The 18,667-nt window shown below is 38.6% G+C and overlaps 1 protein-coding gene across 3 annotated transcripts in view; it reads right to left on the bottom strand.

Moving 5' to 3' along the window:
• The window catches only part of ATP8A1 (ATPase phospholipid transporting 8A1), a 261,316-nt gene that overhangs the window by 126,503 nt on the left and 116,146 nt on the right, over positions 1 to 18,667 (bottom strand). For all 3 annotated transcript variants that reach the window (XM_049886325.1, XM_049886326.1, XM_049886327.1), the window contains 4 exons: positions 16,519 to 16,568; positions 14,390 to 14,459; positions 6,791 to 6,875; positions 3,871 to 4,010 (listed from right to left, as the gene is read on the bottom strand). In XM_049886325.1, the coding sequence (XP_049742282.1) occupies positions 3,871 to 4,010; positions 6,791 to 6,875; positions 14,390 to 14,459; positions 16,519 to 16,568 (345 nt within the window). The remainder of the gene's footprint in view (positions 1 to 3,870; positions 4,011 to 6,790; positions 6,876 to 14,389; positions 14,460 to 16,518; positions 16,569 to 18,667) is intronic.

Here is an 18,667-nt window from a genome sequence, read left to right as displayed (position 1 = left end):
TAGTTTGAACAAACGTTGGAGGGATAAGAGAGAGAGCAGGGTTTAAAAGGACAACCTTAATCACACTGTAAAATTTTCACCCGTTTTGGAACATATTAAAATTATTCTTGTTTTCATGAAAAGGTCTACAAATCTTTCAAATTCTGAATGCCTTTAACATAACACTACCTCGTGGATTAATGTGTCAATGGTGTTTTGTATCATCAATTCAAATCTTCCTGTAAGTGACCACATAATGTTCTGACCTTTTGTTGGTTGACAAGTGAGGAAAAATGTCAACAGTAATGCTGAGAAGCACATTTTCTAAAAAGTTAACATAGAGATGTAATATTATAAGGTTTTTAAACTCTGCTCAGTGGAGCCCCAGAGTCGTGCAAAGACTCTCATGGACCACCATGAGGGCAAGGCGGAGGCCAGCAGTACAGCTATTAGTGGCTTCTCCCCACCCTCTCCACTTTTAACCAGGGTTGCTGGCCTGGTTATGGATGGATGAAGAAGCCCCAAACGCTTTTACCAATTACATATATTATGACTTAGGTAAGATTTTGTTTAGAAAATGGGTTCTACTCTAAAAAAAATATGATCAAATTGAAAACCACTCTCACCATTGAAAAAAAAAACTGACTTATATGCTAAACTCTGTATTACGACCTACATAAAAAGTAGACTCCAACCACATGAGAGGTAGATTACATAATCAACATGTCTCAGATAAAGCAGCCAAGGAAGAAGCTGAAATGGCTGAGCCCTAAGACAGTACCAGCTAAATTTAACACAAGAGCGCTACACTAGCAGAATCTGTGGTCTGACCCTTTCAAGCTAGCCTCACTCGCTATCCTGCACTTCAATGGCTGCAACACACAACAGTGCAACTCATGAGCAGCCACCACTCGTTTTCAGTGGAGGCTTTCATGTTGCTAGGATGCTAAACAGCTTTCAGCTGAGCTTCCAGACTAAGACAGCCTAGGAAGAACGGCCTGACTATCTACTTCTGAAAAAATCAGTCAATGAAAACCCTGTGGATCACAACGGTTGGACTCCGATGTGCACAGGATTAGTTTGTCAATGGCATTTGCTATCATCAAATCATGAGTTAGGAGCTGACTCAATGGTGGCTATCAAAAACAAACAGACGGAAGCTCAGACCAAGAAAGAAATATCATTGTGGATCGACATGTGTTAAAAACCCCTACAGTCCTCACATGGATCAGAGCTAAGAGAAGCATTTTTTAGGAAACTAGCTGTCAGTCTCAGAGACCCCTTAGGGTCACTGTACCCATTCTTTCTCCCTAATAAGACATCTGCTGTCCTCTATCTGGTAAAATAATCTTTTCAGACCTATTCCCTCTGAGAGCTTCCTTTGGGCCAGTTTTGTGGGTTACCCCTCTGGGTTCCCTCAGATTTCCTCACTTAAGGAATCTGTTCAGACTATGACACCCAGAGAGCCATGACCCAGTCTTCCTTATTTGCTTGTACAGCCCCCCAACCTAACATATATTAACTGCTCAATAAAGGTTTATTAAATGAATAACTGAATGAAACTGCAGCTTCAGGCGTGGAGACAGATGTGGGAAACCTGTCCTTATTTGGCATAAACTGGCTGAACAAGGAACCCAATCTCTTTACCTTTCCAGGCCTTAGATTTTTCAACAGAAGGTTGAGAGCATGACTTATCATGAAGTAAAGACGAATTATATGTAACTTCCCTTTTTTATTTATTCTAGGAAAGAGACCGTCATAAGGGAAGCTTTTATATTTGAAACCTAAAATATACACTTAGACTATTAACGGGTTTCCTCCGACAACTTAAATTTCATTGTGACTCACCATCACCATCTGCTGGAAAAAGGCTGAACATCTCCCAGTCAAAAATGGAAGTCACAAGACTCTTTAATCACAGATATTTTTTAAAAACTTATTAAACCTAGAGAATTTCATCTATAAACTCTTGGACAGTTAGAATGTTTGAGACAATATACATTGAAAAATTCTAGGATTTTTTTCAGTGTGCATTAAGTGGAAGCACACAATTTAATTTGTTCAGGAACCGTTTTCAAAGGCATTTTTATTATCACTATACATTAATTCTATCTCATTATCATAGGAGAAAAGGCTGCAACGTTCTCTGTGTAGAAAAGGAGACAGGATAAGAATCATTTCCAGACGGCGTAATTTTTTTTTCACTTCTCAAAAGTGTAAGAAAAACAAAAGTTCAAAAATTAATACCATTTAGTATTTCACAATAACATGGGACTTTGGCTAGCCCTAGTGGTGTAATGGTTAAGAACTCAGCTCCTAACCAAAACGGTGGCAGTTCAAATCCACCAGCTGCTCCTTGGAGACCCTATGGGGCAGTTCTACTCTGCCCTACAGGGTCACTATGAGTTAGAATCAACTGAACGGCAATGGGTTTGGTTTTGGTGTTTGGGTTTTGGTTAGATACAGACTGAAAGAGATTATAGTCTTCGCGTCACATTATTCTGCCACGTAATACCCCAAGGACATAATCATATATAAATATGTTAAAAAGTGGCAAAATAACAACAACAAAACCAGATTCTATAATTTGATCAACAAGCTCCCTGTTGTGCATACACCATTATAATGGGGGAGGGGGGCACCAGCTGGCAGGCACCATGCATGCTATTGCATGACTTCTTGGAAATAAAAAGGATACACAATTACATTAAAATAGAAGGTCAACATGAGAAGCATATCAGTTTTAAAAGCAATTGCAATCCACTGAGGAGACAAGAAAACAACATCTAGAGTCACATATGGCAACTGTACACAACTGAGAAAACCACCTGCTGCTGAAGCGTGACATTCCCCAGTAGTTTATGTGGGGAGGCTGTAAGGTGCAAAATGGGGAGAAACTTCAGGAAGCATCAGTGGTGCCAAATACCTTTCAGGACAGGAAGTAGATAACTTGACAAAGTGAAAGGAGGAAAAATATGACAGACTTGACTTAATTGGAGGCAAGATAAGTAAACTATGGGCTAAACAGGCAAGGTGGATTCCGTGAGTACAGCTGAAGGAATCAGGTGGCTGGGGAGTTATTTCACAGAAAGTTAAAGATTAGAATGAAGATACCTGAGTGACTGTGAGCATAAACTCTGGAGCCAGAGTGAGAATACAGGCTCGCCCTATTATTAGCTGTACAATCTTGGCCAAGTTACTTAACCTCTCTGTTGCCTTGATTTCTTCATCTGTGAAAAGGATAATTGACAGAACCTCCCTCAAAGGAATGTTGTGAATATTATATAGATTAATAGATGAACGTGCTTCAAATAGCACCTGGTGCAAAAAATGTTTGCTTTGCTTATTTAAGGAAGCAAGATTTCTTGCTATTTATTCAGCACTAATCAGTATCCAGCATGTTCTGACTGAATAGCCTTGGATTATCTATAAAATGAGGATATTTATGGTTATACACAGAAATGATATATGTACATAAGTTTAGCACAGTGACTGGCCAAGCATAAATACTCAATTATTCACATATATTATTTATTAACTATGCAGTCACACAGATGTATAATTATTATTTTATATTACATATTATACATTTGTTAACTGCACCCTCAGTGATGCAGGAATAACGGAGTATGATGGGAAAGAAATTGTAGGCTAGCCTAGCTGTGATCTAAAATTGGGAGACTGAAGACCTATACAAAGTAATATCTTATTCCAAAGACTTTTCTGCAAAAACTTTAACGTGAATTAAGATTCATCAGACAATGAGAAAATCCCACAGTAAGTGATGTGTCCAGAAATTTTGATTTTTATTCCATTGGTCCTTTGAAAAAAGATTGAAATTTTCTGGTAACCAAACTTTAAGTACGGAGGGAGAAATTGTCTTCCACCTACCTTTTCAATTAACTCATAACTCTCTTCCATTTTGAGCAGCCTGTTCTGTACAGAAGTTGATGCACGCTGATAGACAGCTCGCCATTCCTGAAAGTCGCTCTCTGAAATCTCAGCCACAGCAAAACATAAAGTTCTCAGTCCTGAAAAAGGTACCATACACCCCCCCATACCAAAAAAGATTTATTCACGTGTCTGAGGTTTCGATTTTTATTTAACAAAGTCTCATTTTTGGGGAGGAAAAAAACAATATTCTGAAATCCAATTTAATTATGACAAAGCCTTAGTATAAAATGCACATTAATGTTCACTTAGCCTTTAACATTGGCATTTTGTTCCAATTACCACATCAAGAGTGAATTTTTAAAAAATGCTAATCTTATCAAGGTTATTTATTATAGCTTGAAATCTTCCAACAGTTTTGAAAGATGAAGTCAAAACCCCAAAATATGGCTCATACATGTTTGATCAACTGTCTTCAACCTCACTCCCCGCCATTTGCTTCCTACATACCAGGGTCTTTGCACATGCTGTTCACTTTCTCTCTATTCCACCCTCCCCAACCCCTCTCCACTGTCTTCCTGGCATCTACTAGGACCAGATATTAAGCCTGGTGATCTCCAGTCAAATCAAACATGGCCTGGAAAACAAGTCAGAAGCAAAAAGCAAAGGGTGGACATAAAGAGCCCAGAGTATTCTATCTTCCAAAAAAGGAGCAGGGTTGTCTATTGCCAGATCACTCACTGAGTGTGGAACATAAATCTTTGGGGCCATGTAAGAAATGCTTTTCTGATTGGGAAACATGACTGGAAAACTGACTCTAGGGTAGCCATGGAGTAGAAATATCATTCAGCCTAGGGACAGAGAGAATAAAGTGGGGGGGGGGGCATGCTAATTCTGTGTGGGAATGGGAGTATCTTTGATTAACATCACAACCACAGAGGAGAAATATGCCGTCTCCTACCCCCCCTAAAAGAACCTGTGCTGTAGACTGGGTGGGCTGTACCTGCCCAGCCTCTCTGAGGCTGGGCCTGAAGGAATCTGAACTCCACGGGCATATTCACGTCCGTGCTCTTGCATTTTGCAGGAAAACTGGGAGAAGGCTCTTTGTTTCATTACTTTTCAAAGTTTTGTGCTTTTTAAAACATTACTATCTTTTCCCAGTCTGGATTAAGAGGAAAAAGGACTTGAACAGAGGTCAAGCTGAAGCAGACAGGGGTGGAAACTTAAGTGGGAGATTTAAAAACAGCAACATCATGATAAGCAGAGAAAAGACTGAAGTGGTCAAGGATTTCATTTTACTTGGATCTACAACCAACACCCATGGAAGAAGCACTCAAGAAAGCAAATGATATATTGCACTGGGGCAAATCTGCTGCAAAGACCTCTTTAAAGTGTTAAAAAGCAAAGATGTCACTTCGAGGACTAAGGTCAAGCTGTGGTATTTTCAACCACTTCATATATATGCGAAAGCTGGACAATGAACAAGGAAGACCGAAGAAGTAGTGATGCCTTTAAACTATGTATTGGCAAAGAATATTGAATGTACCATGTACTGCCAGAAGAACGAACAAATCTGTCTTGGTAGAAGGACAGCAAGAACGCTCCTTAGAAGAAGATAGCCAGACTTTGTCTTATGTTGCCTGGACAAGTTATCAGGAGGGATCAGTCCCTGGAGAAGGACATCATGCTTAGTAAAGCAGAGGGTCAGTGAGAACGAGGAAGACCCTTAAGGAGATGGATTGACACCGTGGCTGCAACAATGGGCTTAAACATAACAATGATTGTGAGGATGGTTCAGGACTGGGTAGTGTTTTGTTCTCCTATACACAGGGTCGCTGTGAGTTGGAACTGACTCAATGGCACCTAACAACATCAACAATGACTGCTGTGGAGTCCTTGGATGGCACAAATGATTAATATGCTCAACTGCTAATCAAAAGGTTCAAGCCCACCCAGAGGTGCCTTGGAAAAAAGGACTGTATATCCACTTTTGAAAAACCAACCACTGAAAACCCTATAGAGCACATTTCTACTCTGATGCACATAGCGTCATCATAAGCTGGAATCAACTTGACAGCATCTGATTTTTTAATGACCGCTGTGGTTCAGTTTAGAAATAAGACCATAAGTTCTTATAGCAACTGACCTTAATGCTTTCCTTAAGTCTAGTCCATCTCACTAGACTATGCTCTGTTTTGTGTCCTAGATCATGTATTTCATTGGGACAGAGACAGTGATAATCTTGTTCTGCACAGATTCCCAGGCCTCACAGGGAGTTTGGCACATAGTAGGGACATAATAACGTCCTTATTGAAATGAAAACGAATAACAATTTTAATAGTTATAAAAACTAAACCTGTTGCCATTGAGTTGATTCTGACTCATAGCAACCCTATAGGTCAGAGTGCAGCTGCCCCATAGGGTTTCCAGAGAGTGGCTGGTAGATGTGAACTGCCAGCCTTTCTGGTTAGCAGCCGAGCTCTTAACCACTATGCTACCAACGTTCCTTATTAGTTATAAACGTTTATTTATTTCTGCGCCCCTTATTTAGATAATAAAATCTCAGGTCTTTGGCTTCTGCTTCATTTCCTAAAGAACTGCTTGAGATATGAAGTATTTAAATTGTAAATAGTATCCATTCTAAAGAGTAAAACAGATTTCAGGCCCATACTAGTTACTGTAACCCTGCCCCCAAAAGATGGGGATAAATTCCCTCAAAATTTTAATAAAACCAATTTTAGGAAAGAAAAACTAAAATACTGGGTGGGAACAGCATATGGTATAATCTCAATTATCACCACTAACTGATATTTTACTTTACGAATCTCTAAGTAAAACAGTAACAATGACCTGTGAGATAGTAAGAGGATATGGTTTCTTCTTAGCCTTTTTTTTTTTTTTTTTGCCATATTACACTCACCTTCTGTAGCAAACTGCTCTAAATGTTTTAGGGTAATTTCTTTGTATTTTGAAGTCTCAGCCAGTCGATCATAAATTACAGTGTCCTAGAAAACAAGCAGAAGATATAATGCACTTCATTAAGTTTAATGAAGTTGATGTTGGTAACTTTAATAGTAGTAAATCAATATAAAAAACACCCAATCACTTTTAGCATTGGTATTAAAGGACAAAATATTTTCCCTAATAAAGGGAAGAAATAAGATTCTAATCCTGTATTTCCATTTTTCTGAGTAAATCCCTAGTTGCTCCAATGTTCAAAACCTCATATTCTAACAATACCACACTTACCTCCTACCTGCTCTAAGATCTCCCGCCACCCTTGAAAGTTTTGCAGAATGCTGCAGGGTGTTCACAGATGCTACAAGGAAGGGTCCAGCCATCAAGTAAGTTTGTGAGATGCTGGATTAAACAAAGCTAAAGGGTATGCCCTGTTGCAAAATTTCTTAGGGCCTTTAAAATGCTAGGGTGCATGGTGGATCTCCAAGGGGGCAATGTGGATTTCCCCAAAACTCATTTGACCATAGACCCTTTTAGAGGTTGTTGTTAGCTGCTGTTGAATTGACTCTGACTCGTGGCAATCTTATGTACAACAGAACAAAACATTGCACAGTCCTGCACCAGCCTCATGATTATCAGCATGAATGAGACTGTCATTGAGGCTATTTGTGCCAATCCATCTCACAGAGGGTCTCCCATACCCTCTCTGGCCCTCTACTTCACCAAACATGATGTCCTCCTCTAGCAGCTCATCTCTCCTGATGATGTATCCAAAGCAAGAGAGTTGGACAATGTTTTGTTATGACCCATAAAGTTTTCACTGGCTAATTTTTTGAAGTGGATTGCCAGGCCTTTCTTCCTAGTCTGCCTTAGCCTAGAAGCTCTGCTGAAATCTGTCCACCATGAGTGACCCTGTTGGTATTTGAAATACCGGTGGCGTACCTTCCAGAATCACAGCAACATGCAAGCTACCACAGTACAAGAAACTGACAGATGGGTGGTGGTTTTAGGTGTTAGATCATCTTTATGGGTCTGGTGTTCACAGAAAAACAGACTGAGAAACACTGAGCTTAATCCACTGAGAGGGCCAGCGGGGTGTAGTGTGGAGAACCTTGGACAGACTCAGTTTATAATCTGTAAAATGCAATTGCTGGATTATGTTTAAAGTCCCTTTCTGCTTTAACTCTATGTATTGCTTATGTTTACCCAGTTTTCCTCACTTTATAAATTGCCTATTGTTCCTTTACTTTTTCTCCTGCTTTGGTTTAATATTTTAAAACTTTTAGTATTCAGCCTTCCTGGTTTTATTAGACCAGGAAAAAATAAATCATTTACCTGCAATTACTTTCTCAGGGGTATGACCTATTCTGGGGTCTCCAGTGTCTGGGCTGAGATTTGGAAACAGACTAATGGAGTATGATTTAGAACCCTTGAGAGAAACAGAACTTAGTGACCTCAGAACAGATGGAATATTCCCGGTCACAATTACGAATTTCTTTTCATTTTTCAGTTGTGGAATGGGAAGGGGGTAAAGCAAAAGGAAATAATAATTTCCCCTCATGGCTCTTTCCTGAGAATAGGAGGTATAACATATAAACTCTATTTTTTTTTTCTAGAGGCTAATGAAATTTTCAATGAAATTGAAATAGGCTATTTTAAAACTAAGAAGATCTTTAAGAAAAAAATACATAAAGTCATGAAAGCAAAAGTGATAAGTAATAACGTTGGGGAGATTAAATTCTACAATTTATCCAAACATTCTAATAGGAGAAACTGATGCTTAGAATAGGAAAATTTAATTTTCTATTTTCTTTACAGCATTGAGGAAAGCAGGGGATAGAACACGGCCTTCGTGAAACATTTAGTATGTTTTTATTGACAAGCGCAATTAGCCATGCTTACGTGTGAAAACTAAAAACAAAAATACATGCTTTCACCCGTAGTAACCCTCATTTATGCACAGGGCGGCATCAAATATTTGGCACACTGTCAGGAATCATAAAAGGTTTTTTTTCACAGGAACTAAGGAATGTGCATCCCCTAGGACCAGACTCAGAACCTACTGAGTCTACGTTTATGGAAACCTAACTAGATTTAGTTATCTGGTATTTTGGCTGTTAACAAGGTAAGGCATAAAATTATGGTGAGGGGATACTGCTGGACAGTCAAATTACAGTCATGTAAGGAGCCTTGGTAATGCAACAGTTAAGCACTTGGCTGCTAACTGCTGACCTTTTGGTGGTGTTCAATAAATATTTGTTAAATTAATAAAACCTGCAACACTTGAAGCGATCCTCAATAATTCTAAAATTTACTTATATGGAATACTACATTATACACCAAAAAAAAAAAAAAAAAACCCCAAAACAAAAACTAAACCTACTGCCATTGAGTCGATTCTGACTCATAGTGACATTACACAATACCCCCAAATAAGGACTACCCAATAAAATGTAAGTTAACAATAAAGTAGCATCAAAAAAAAAAAAAAAAGGAGATCATAATTCCTTAAGCACTGAGGTTTATATTGAAGTTACCTACATAACCTTGCTATAAATAAGCTAATTCCCATCCCTAAATCTGACCTTACTGTTGGGTTGAACAGTAAGGTGAGACTGTTCTGTTACATGACACTTGGATCGCTGTGAAATGGAATGTTTTCTAAAGACACTATTGTTGTTGATGTTGTTGTCAGGTGCCGACGAGCCAGTCCTAACTCACAACGACCCCATGTACAACAGAAGGCAACACTGCCTGCCCAGTCCTGTGCTATCCTCACAATCATTGCTATGTTTGAGCCCATTGTTGCAGCCACTGTGTCAATCTATCTTGTTGAGGATCTTCCTTTTTTTTTTTTTTTTTTTTTGCTGACCCTCTACTTTTTTCTTTTTTTCTACTTTAAAAAGCATGGTATCCTTCTCCAGTGACTGGTCCCTCCTGATAACATGTCCAAAGTACATGAGACCAAGTCTTGCCATTCTCTCTTCCAAGGAGCATTCTGGCTGACTTCTTCCAAGACAGATATACCAGGCAGTCCATGGTATATTTAATATTCTTCGCCAATACCACAACTCAAAGGCCTCAATTCTTCTTCGGACTTCCTTATTCACTGTCCAGCTTTTGCATGCATATAAAGTGACTGAAAACACCATGGCTTGGGTCAGGTGTACCTTGGTCCCTCAAGGTGACATCTTTGCTTTTTAGGTCTTTTGCAGCAATTTTTCCCAATGCAATGCGTCCTTTGATTTCTTGACTGTTGTTTCCACGGGCACTGGTTGTGTATCCAAGTAAAATAAAATCCTTGACAACGTTAATCTTTTCTCTGTTTATCATGATGCTGCTTATTGGTCCAGTTGTGAGAATTTTTGTTTTATGTTGCAGTGTAATCCATAGTGAAGGCTGTGGTCTTTGATCATCAGTAAGTGCTTCAAGTCCTTTTCACTTCTAGCAAGCAAAGTTGTGTCATCTACATATTGCAGGTTGTTAATGAGTCCTCCTCCAATCCTGATGTTACATTCTTCTTCATATAGACCAGCTTCTTGGATTATTTGCTCAGCATACAGATTAAGTATGGTGAAAGGATACAACTCTGATGCACACCTTTCCTGATTTTAAACCACATGGTATCCCTTTGTTCTGTTTGAAAGACTGTCTCTTGGTCTATATACAGATTCCACATGTGCACAATTAAGTGTTCTGGAATTCCCATCCTTCACAATGTTATCCATACTTTGTTATGATCCACACAGTTGAATGCCTTTGCATAGTCAATAAAACACAGGTAAACATCTTCCTGGAATTCTCTGCTTTCAGCCAAGATCCATCTGACATCAGCAATGATAACCCTCAGTCTGGTCAATGTGCTGATGCCACCTTTTTTTAAAAAAAATTTTATTGTGCTTTAATTGAAAGTTTACAAATCAAGTCAGTCTCTCACACAAGAATTTATATACACCTTGCTATGTACTCCTAGTTGCTCTCCCCCTAATGAAACAGCACACTCCTTCTCTCCACCCTGTATTCTCTGTGTCCAGCTTCCATCCCTCTCTGACTTCTCATCTCCCCTCCAGACAGGAGCTGCCCATATAGTCTCATGTGTCTACTTGAGCCAAGAGGCTCACTCCTCACCAGTATCACTTTCTATCTTATAGTCCAGTCCAATCCCTGTCTGAAGGCTTGGCTCTGGGAATGGTTCCAGTCTTGGGCTAACAGAAGGTCTGGGGACCATGACCTCTGAAGTCCTTCTAGTCTCAGACCATTGAGTCTGTTCTCTTTATGAGAATTTGAGGTCTGCATCCCACTGCTCTCCTGCTCCACTGGGGACTCTCTATTGTGTTCCCTGTCAGGGTAGTCATTGGTTGTAGCCAGGCACCATCTAGATTATTCTTCCCCCATTTGTTAATTTGTTCCTTCTCCAAGGTCGGGAGAATAGCTCAGGGCACGCAGCAGGACCTATTCAAGGCCCAGGGAAATCGACAGCCGCTGAAGCCAGCTTAGGGGCTGGAGGTGCTGTAAAATACATGCAAGTACTTAGCTTCTTCTGAGAATGCCGTTCTTCTATGGTTCTGGAGGTGTGAGCAGACTACGCAGCTTGCTGTCTCTCCCTGAGGAAGCTGCGTCCCAAATGCTACTGCCAGCCCCGCCGCAGTCACTCCAGGGGATTGTGCCTCAGGGGCGGCAACTCCTTGCCGCTTCTGAACTGTCCTTCCCTCCCCCTGCTGCTCAGTCCGATTTCCTAGCTTTGCCTTTGATGTTTAGGACCTGTAGCTTGTCATATATATAATCGTTTCACTTGTTTTTTGGGTCTTTGTTGTAAGAGGGATCACTGAAGTATCTGACTACTCCACCATCTTGGCCCTGCCTCTGATGCAATCATTTTTGAATTATCTTCAGTGAAAATCTACTTGCACGTGACATTAATGGAATATTAGTGAAATATTAATGGAATAGGGGAGACAACAAATTATGAACATACTATGCTAGATTGATAGAAAGTATTGTTGATTACTTCTTGTCTTTTTTTAACTGAGGCTTTCTGTAACACTTGTCACTATTGATTATTTACTTCCCCAAGGAATCAACAGGCTTCCCAGATCCTCCTCCTAATTTCAATCCCCTTTCCTGGATCTTCTACTTTTTACTTTTAGCCCTATCCTCTTTTAACACAGTATCTTCTTTACGCAAGAGCCCATTCAATGTCCTGCTTTTAGTTTTCAGCTACATGCATTAAATCCAAAATTTGTACCTATACTTTAGGTTTCTTCTGCCATGAAATCCAGGTCTCTCTGCCTTGATTGCCCAGAGGTAGCTCCCATCTCTCTGTCTTTGGAAGTGGCCATCACTCAGTCAGCCAAGTAGAAATCTAACAATAATCCTAAATAATCTTTTTTCTCATCACTCAACTGAAATCAATTTGTTGTTGTCAGGTACTGTCAAGTTGATTTTCAACTTATCGTGACCCAATATGACAGAGTAAAACTTCCCCATAGGAAGTAGATCACAAGGTCCACCCTCCGCCCCCGCAGAGCCACTGAGCAGATCTGAACTGCCGACCTTTCAGTTAGTAGCCAAGTGCTTACCCATTGCTAATTACTAAATCCTAAATCTCTCTCCTCTCTATCTTCTCTGTAACTGCCTGTGTTCAGATTCTTATCGACTCTCTTGTGTAGACTCTCTTGTCAGTAGCCTCAATGGGTAGCTCTGTGTACATCTCTTTTCAATCTCTAATATCTTCCTAAGTGATATCAGAATGATAAGGAAAAAATACAAGTTCTTGAGCACAGAAAAAAAAAAAGGGTGATGTAACTCATGTCTCCAGCCTCGTATTCTGCTATTCCCTGCCAAACTCCAAGTTAATTCTCAAATGTTCCATGCTGTTTTACGTGTGTATGTCTTTTTACTACTAAGCCACATTTCACAGCCAATTTGGGCGTGGGGGGGGGGGGGTTGGGGAACAATGCACAAAGCAAATTAATATATGCAAATCATTTCCATGATTATTCAAACAGGAGGTTCAATGTATTTATTCTTTGTTCAATGTCTCAACTTCCCAAAGTTTCTAGGTAGAATACCACTCAAAACTTTAAGAGGAAAAGTGTTAGTTGGATGTAGTAAACTAGATACATATCAACCATTTAAAATAGAAGGTCTCAAAGGCTCTCTTTATTCCCTTATTGCTAAATGTTATAGATTACAAAAACAGATTCCTTTTTACAACAATGTTTTAGAAAAAAATATTCACACTGGTATATGGAAGATCTTCATATCTACCTTTATATTATATCTGAATGTTCTCTACATGTATTTCCCTGACTAGTCTTAACCTCCTGACAAGCCTTAGGTTTTACTTATCTTTATCTCTCCAGAAGCCAGTTTAAAGTCTGGTAGATAAAATGCGCACAATAAATTTCAGGCGTTTGGATCAATGAGAACATGAAATCAAAGGAATTCTAAAACTAAATTCATAAGACAACATGAAATGATTCTATCAAAATGTTTTAAAACCAAAGCATTCAAAAATTGTATTTCAATGCTTTAAAATTAAGGCATTAAAAAACATTCTCAACAGAATTTGAATAACTGGCTTGCTCTTTTGAAAAATTCAGTTTCCAAGTTTACATTTGATAAAGCAAGGTTACTGGCTCTATTTAAAATTGGGAAATTCCAAATTGGGAAGTCTATAAACTAAGTACCCACAAAAGGCCATTCAAAAGGGAAAATACTGACACGTCTTAACAACAATAAAAGGCCCTGATCAGTAGATTTCTCATTTTCCCAGGAATGTAAACATATTTTAAACAGGGAAGTTCATTTAGTGTGACATAGTACTATTCTGTCAATGCTGCTGTTGTCAGTTCCTGTTGAGTCAATTCAACTCATGGCAATCCCATGTGTGCAGAGTAGAGCAGTGCCCTGTGGTTTTCAAGGCTGTGAGCTTTCAGAAGTAGAATGCCAGGCCTGTCTTCCGAAGTGCCCCGGGTATGTCTGAACTGCCAATCTTTTGGTTAGTAGTCAAGTGCTTAAACGTCTGTGCCACTCAGGAACTCCTATTTATGCCAATATAGCCTCCCGATATACCAAAGCCACCCAACAGTAAAAAATTCTACTATAATGAAAATAATTCAAGACAATAATCGCTACAAGATATTGGAGCACCAAGTGTGATTCCATTTTTTTCCCCCATTTCAATGGTCTTTAAAAAAAATTAGTTTCAAACTGATGCAGATCACCATTTTCTAATGCAATTTTAAAATACTGACTATTTAAATGTGTTCTAATATTTTAATATCATTTATATAATATAAACCTCAAATAGTATCTATCAAAAATTGAATTATAAAAGTAACCTAGGCCAAACTTTTTCAAAGCACCAGATTTGCCCAGAAGGCATTCCACATTTCACCAGAAGAGGATGAGCACTATTACTATAAAATAGCACAAAAATGGATGTCAGCAACTTCATGCTAAACATCTGTGCTACATTTCCAGAGCAGAATGCCTAACATACACATTAGAAACCATTACAAATCAAAACTGCAAAAAGCAAAAAATAAACACTTACAGCTCCTTTGCAGTAAAGTCGTAACTTTCCGGATGGAGTGCGAACAATCACTGACATTCTTTTTCTAGCGCTGAAAGAAAGCAGTTTTCCATAATGCGTCATCCTACTGAGAATGTGCACATACATGTTCATCATGCCCCACATATTTTAATACTTAAAGTGAAAAAATAAATTCGACCAAGTTATGAGCCCTATCCTTCTGCATAAACAAACTGATTCCTGCATGTACAGTTGGGTACCTTCGAAAGTTACATTATGTTGCTAGAAGGCACCAGGGTACCATCTCCTGCCCTGGAGGACTAACTTACAGAATGACTCCCTAGAAACCTGCAAGGGTTAATACCCACCAGGGTAGAGAAGAGCTCTGATTCAATGTTCAGGTTTGCAAAATATGTAAGTTGGTATCTTAAGAGATGAATTGTATGTCATTGCTTTTATTAGAAACAAAAATGATAATCGTTAAGTACATATCCAATCACACATAAAGGCAAAACTAACACTTAAAAAGCAACTTAAGCATTTACAACTATTGTTTTTCAGTGGTTACTGGCAAACCACTAGCATCATGCAAAAATATAATTTATAACCACCAGCATCGTTCAAAAATGTAATTTATACTAGGATAAGCTAATAAGCACAAACATTTTAACACTGGCGATATAAGCTGCTTAATAAAAACTGTTAAATGTACAACATATTTCAATGCATCAGCAGAGGCAGCAAATAACATTGAATAGCACTGGAATAGCATTCTGTAATTATAAGGCCTCATCCAGAACCGCATGTACACAGGGCACGTGCAGGAAAAGGGGACTTTTCAAGTACCTCTATTTGTTTCACCTTATAACTTTCTGCTGCTGAGGGACTGAGATGGGTCCAATACGCAGCAGTAGTCAGATATGGTAGAACAGCATACAGGCAGGAATTTCCTGCAGGGGTATCTAGAAATACTTAAATTCCTTCTTCCTCTGTCTATACTTCCCATTATTAACCTTCCCTTGGGCCTTACAGTGCATGTAAGTAAAGAAAACAGTGTTTAAATTGTAATTTGGACAGACTCCATTACTTTTGTCATTAGCCACTGAGATGCGGTCACTCCCAACCAGGACAGTATCCAAAGTTGGCACAGAAAGGAAATGCCTCTCCTAGCCAGTGATGTTTGTCTTTTATGTAGGAGAAAGGTCAAGAGAAAGGGTGGACACTTATTTTCTTGAGCAGCGTTACTTCCTCATTACGGCCTTGAAGATATTTTGAAGTATCCTGTGAGTGGTGATACAATCTTTAAAGATCCTTTTGCTTACAGCTGAAGCCTACCTGCCGAAGAATGTAGGTTAGCTGAGAAACTACATGGCAGTGCAGGAATGAAAAGCCAAAAACTCAGAGGTATCACTGATTATAACTGAAAGATTCTATTATCTGACCTTAAGAAATAAAGACAGTAGAATAATCACTTTGTTCTCTGTTCTTTCCTTCTAGATGGTAACTGGTCTTATACTTGATGCTGTTGTTATTAGGTGCCATGGAGCCGATTATGATTCAGAGTGATCTCAAGTGAGAGAAGAACTGCCCCATAGGGTTTTCTAGGCTGTAATTGTTATGGGAGCAAATTGCCAGGTTTTTCTCCCTGGGAGCCCCTGGGTGGGTTCGAACTGCCAACCTTTTGGTTAGCAGCCAAGTGTTTTTTACCAGCAGGGCTCCTCTTATGTCTAATAAAGACATAGATACGGTTTTCAAAATCCCAAAGACCATTAGATATAAGGAGCATATAATTACAATGGTGGATTTCTGACTGAGTCACCTTCACTTCACACGAATTTTGGTGCCTGTAACAGTGCTTCCAAATCACTAGCCATAAGACTCCTGGTCCTATATCCTACAGCTGTGATGCAGACAGTTATATTAAAAAAAATTTTTTTTTTTAATTGCCTTCAGTAGAAACTCGATACTCTGAAGAAAGCTTTTTATGGCTTACAGATACGTCAATTAAAAAATGTAGTAAAGATTTTAATTTATTATTTTGTTTAAATAAACTTGGTTAAACAAAAACAAAGCATACCTTCTAGTTATTTAAAAGGGAAAAAAATTAGAAATTTATCTTATGAATACAAATCACAAAGCAGATGTTTTACCTGGTGAACTCCAGGACATTGAGTAATTCATATCTTTCTTCTTGCCCCAGCTGTGGGGAAAAAAAAAAGGAATACATGATTATACAATGTTGGAAAGATCTTAGGCTTCTTGGAAATAACTAGTCATGAAGTTTTAATGTAGAAAATGTTAATACAAACAAATTTTCCCTACATCATCTTTAAGTGAACTTACTAACTTCCAGGTTAAGATAGAAGACAACATATATATATCTAATATCTGTCCCTCCTAAACCTTACTAAAACTACAATAAATCATTTAAAAACAAAGAATGAAAGAAACCCACAATGTCAAGAAAAAGAGGAGAACAGACAACAGCAACATAAATTTGGAAGCTAGAAAACAGATCAGTCAGTGGTGACTGACCTAGCAGAACCAAGAAAACCAAATCCTATACTTTGTTGTTATTGTAAATTGTCACGGAGTCAATTCTAGCTCATGGTGATCCCATGTGTACACAGTAGAACTGCTCCTCAGAGTTTTTAAGGTTTTGACCTTTCAGAAGCAGATCACCAGGCCTGTCTTCCCAAATGCCTCTGGGTAGGTTCGAACCACCAACCTTTTATAGCAGTCAAGAGTTTAAGGGAAAAGTTGACAACCAACTCAATTTGCATCACACAATCATTAAATGGTTTAAGGAAATAAAGTTCTAGATAGCGCTGAAATTGTGGGCTAAAAGGTTGACAACCAACTCAATTTGCATCACACAATCATTAAATGGTTTAAGGAAATAAAGTTCTAGATAGCGCTGAAATTGTGGGCTAAAAGAGGGGCCTAAAATAGGGAGGAATGAGTAAAAACTACTTGAGAAGCAGCTCTCAGCATTGGCCCTTCCTGTACAAGACCAGAGGTTTTATATAGTGTAAAACAGCTATAAAGTGTAAAATAGGATTTGTCAACTAAAAGTTGACTGGCATAGTGGAGGATACTGGCGTTGTGAGTATAATCATACTAACTGCTGGGCACCGACTCAGTCAGATCATTATATTGTCGCATCCAGATCTTTCTAGGCACAGCTGGAAGACTGCTCTCTGGGGTATCCAACCAGCCCAAAAGAAGACCTAAAGGTACAGACACCAGGCCTTCCTGAACTAATCACTCTCAGATCAACCTACACTGAAGCTCAACACTGGCAAAGACCTTCTTATACTCAGAACTTCCACAGCAGCTTTCAAGTTTCCCATTCTTAAACACAAGAAAACCAAGGATTAACAGACATCTAAGAGGAGTCTCTGACACGGAAGACAGATGTTAAAACAAGCAGATAAAAGTAACTCGAAGGAAAGACAATTAAAAGAAAAACTTCAAAAAAAAAACTATCATTCTTCTTAGGGGGAGAACGTTAAGTGTGACACTCATGAAATAAGAACAGAATATTATAAAGAACAACAACAACAACAAAGTATTGGAAAACAACATAAGAGCAGAGATGAAAAAAAAAAATCAACAGAAGGCTAAGATACGGCTGACGAAAATTTCCAAAAAGTAGAGCATAAAGGCAACATGAAAAGCTTAAAAGATAAAAGATTAGTCTAAGAAATCTAGAAAGAAAAAGCAGGGAAAATAGAGGGAAGGAAAATGAATGGAATAATTCAAGAATATCTTTTGGAATTGAAGGACATCAATTTCCAAATTGTAAGGGTCTATTTTTACCTGGTACTTACTACAACGGATGTGCTAAGTATTTTCACTAAAAGACACCTTCGTGAAATTTCAGAATTCTGAGGACACAGATGATCCTACAACCTTTTAGGTAGGGGAAAACAAACACACAAAAAACCCAAATCACAATGGTTCCTGAAACACAATGGTGTCTGGAGTCTCAACAGGTATACCAGAAGCAAGAAGAGAGTTGAGCAATATCATCAAAATTTTTAACCAAAAACATTTCCAACCTGGAATTCTATATTCAGCCCAACTATCAATAAGCCCTGTAATTGAGTACAATGGTAGAATAAAGACATGTTTCGACTTGAAAAGACCAAAAAAAAAAAAAAAAGACATCCCATGTACTTTTTCTCAAGAAGCCACTCACTAAAGAATGGGTTCTATAAAAACAAGAGGGTAAACCAAGAATGATAAAATATAGGAAACAGAAATTGTAAAACAGGAGAGAGTTAAAGAAAGCTC

Source organism: Elephas maximus, chromosome 5 (genome assembly GCF_024166365.1).
Source record: "Elephas maximus indicus isolate mEleMax1 chromosome 5, mEleMax1 primary haplotype, whole genome shotgun sequence".
Classification (NCBI taxonomy): Eukaryota; Metazoa; Chordata; class Mammalia; order Proboscidea; family Elephantidae; genus Elephas; species Elephas maximus.
This window is presented reverse-complemented; position numbering and strand designations above follow the sequence as displayed.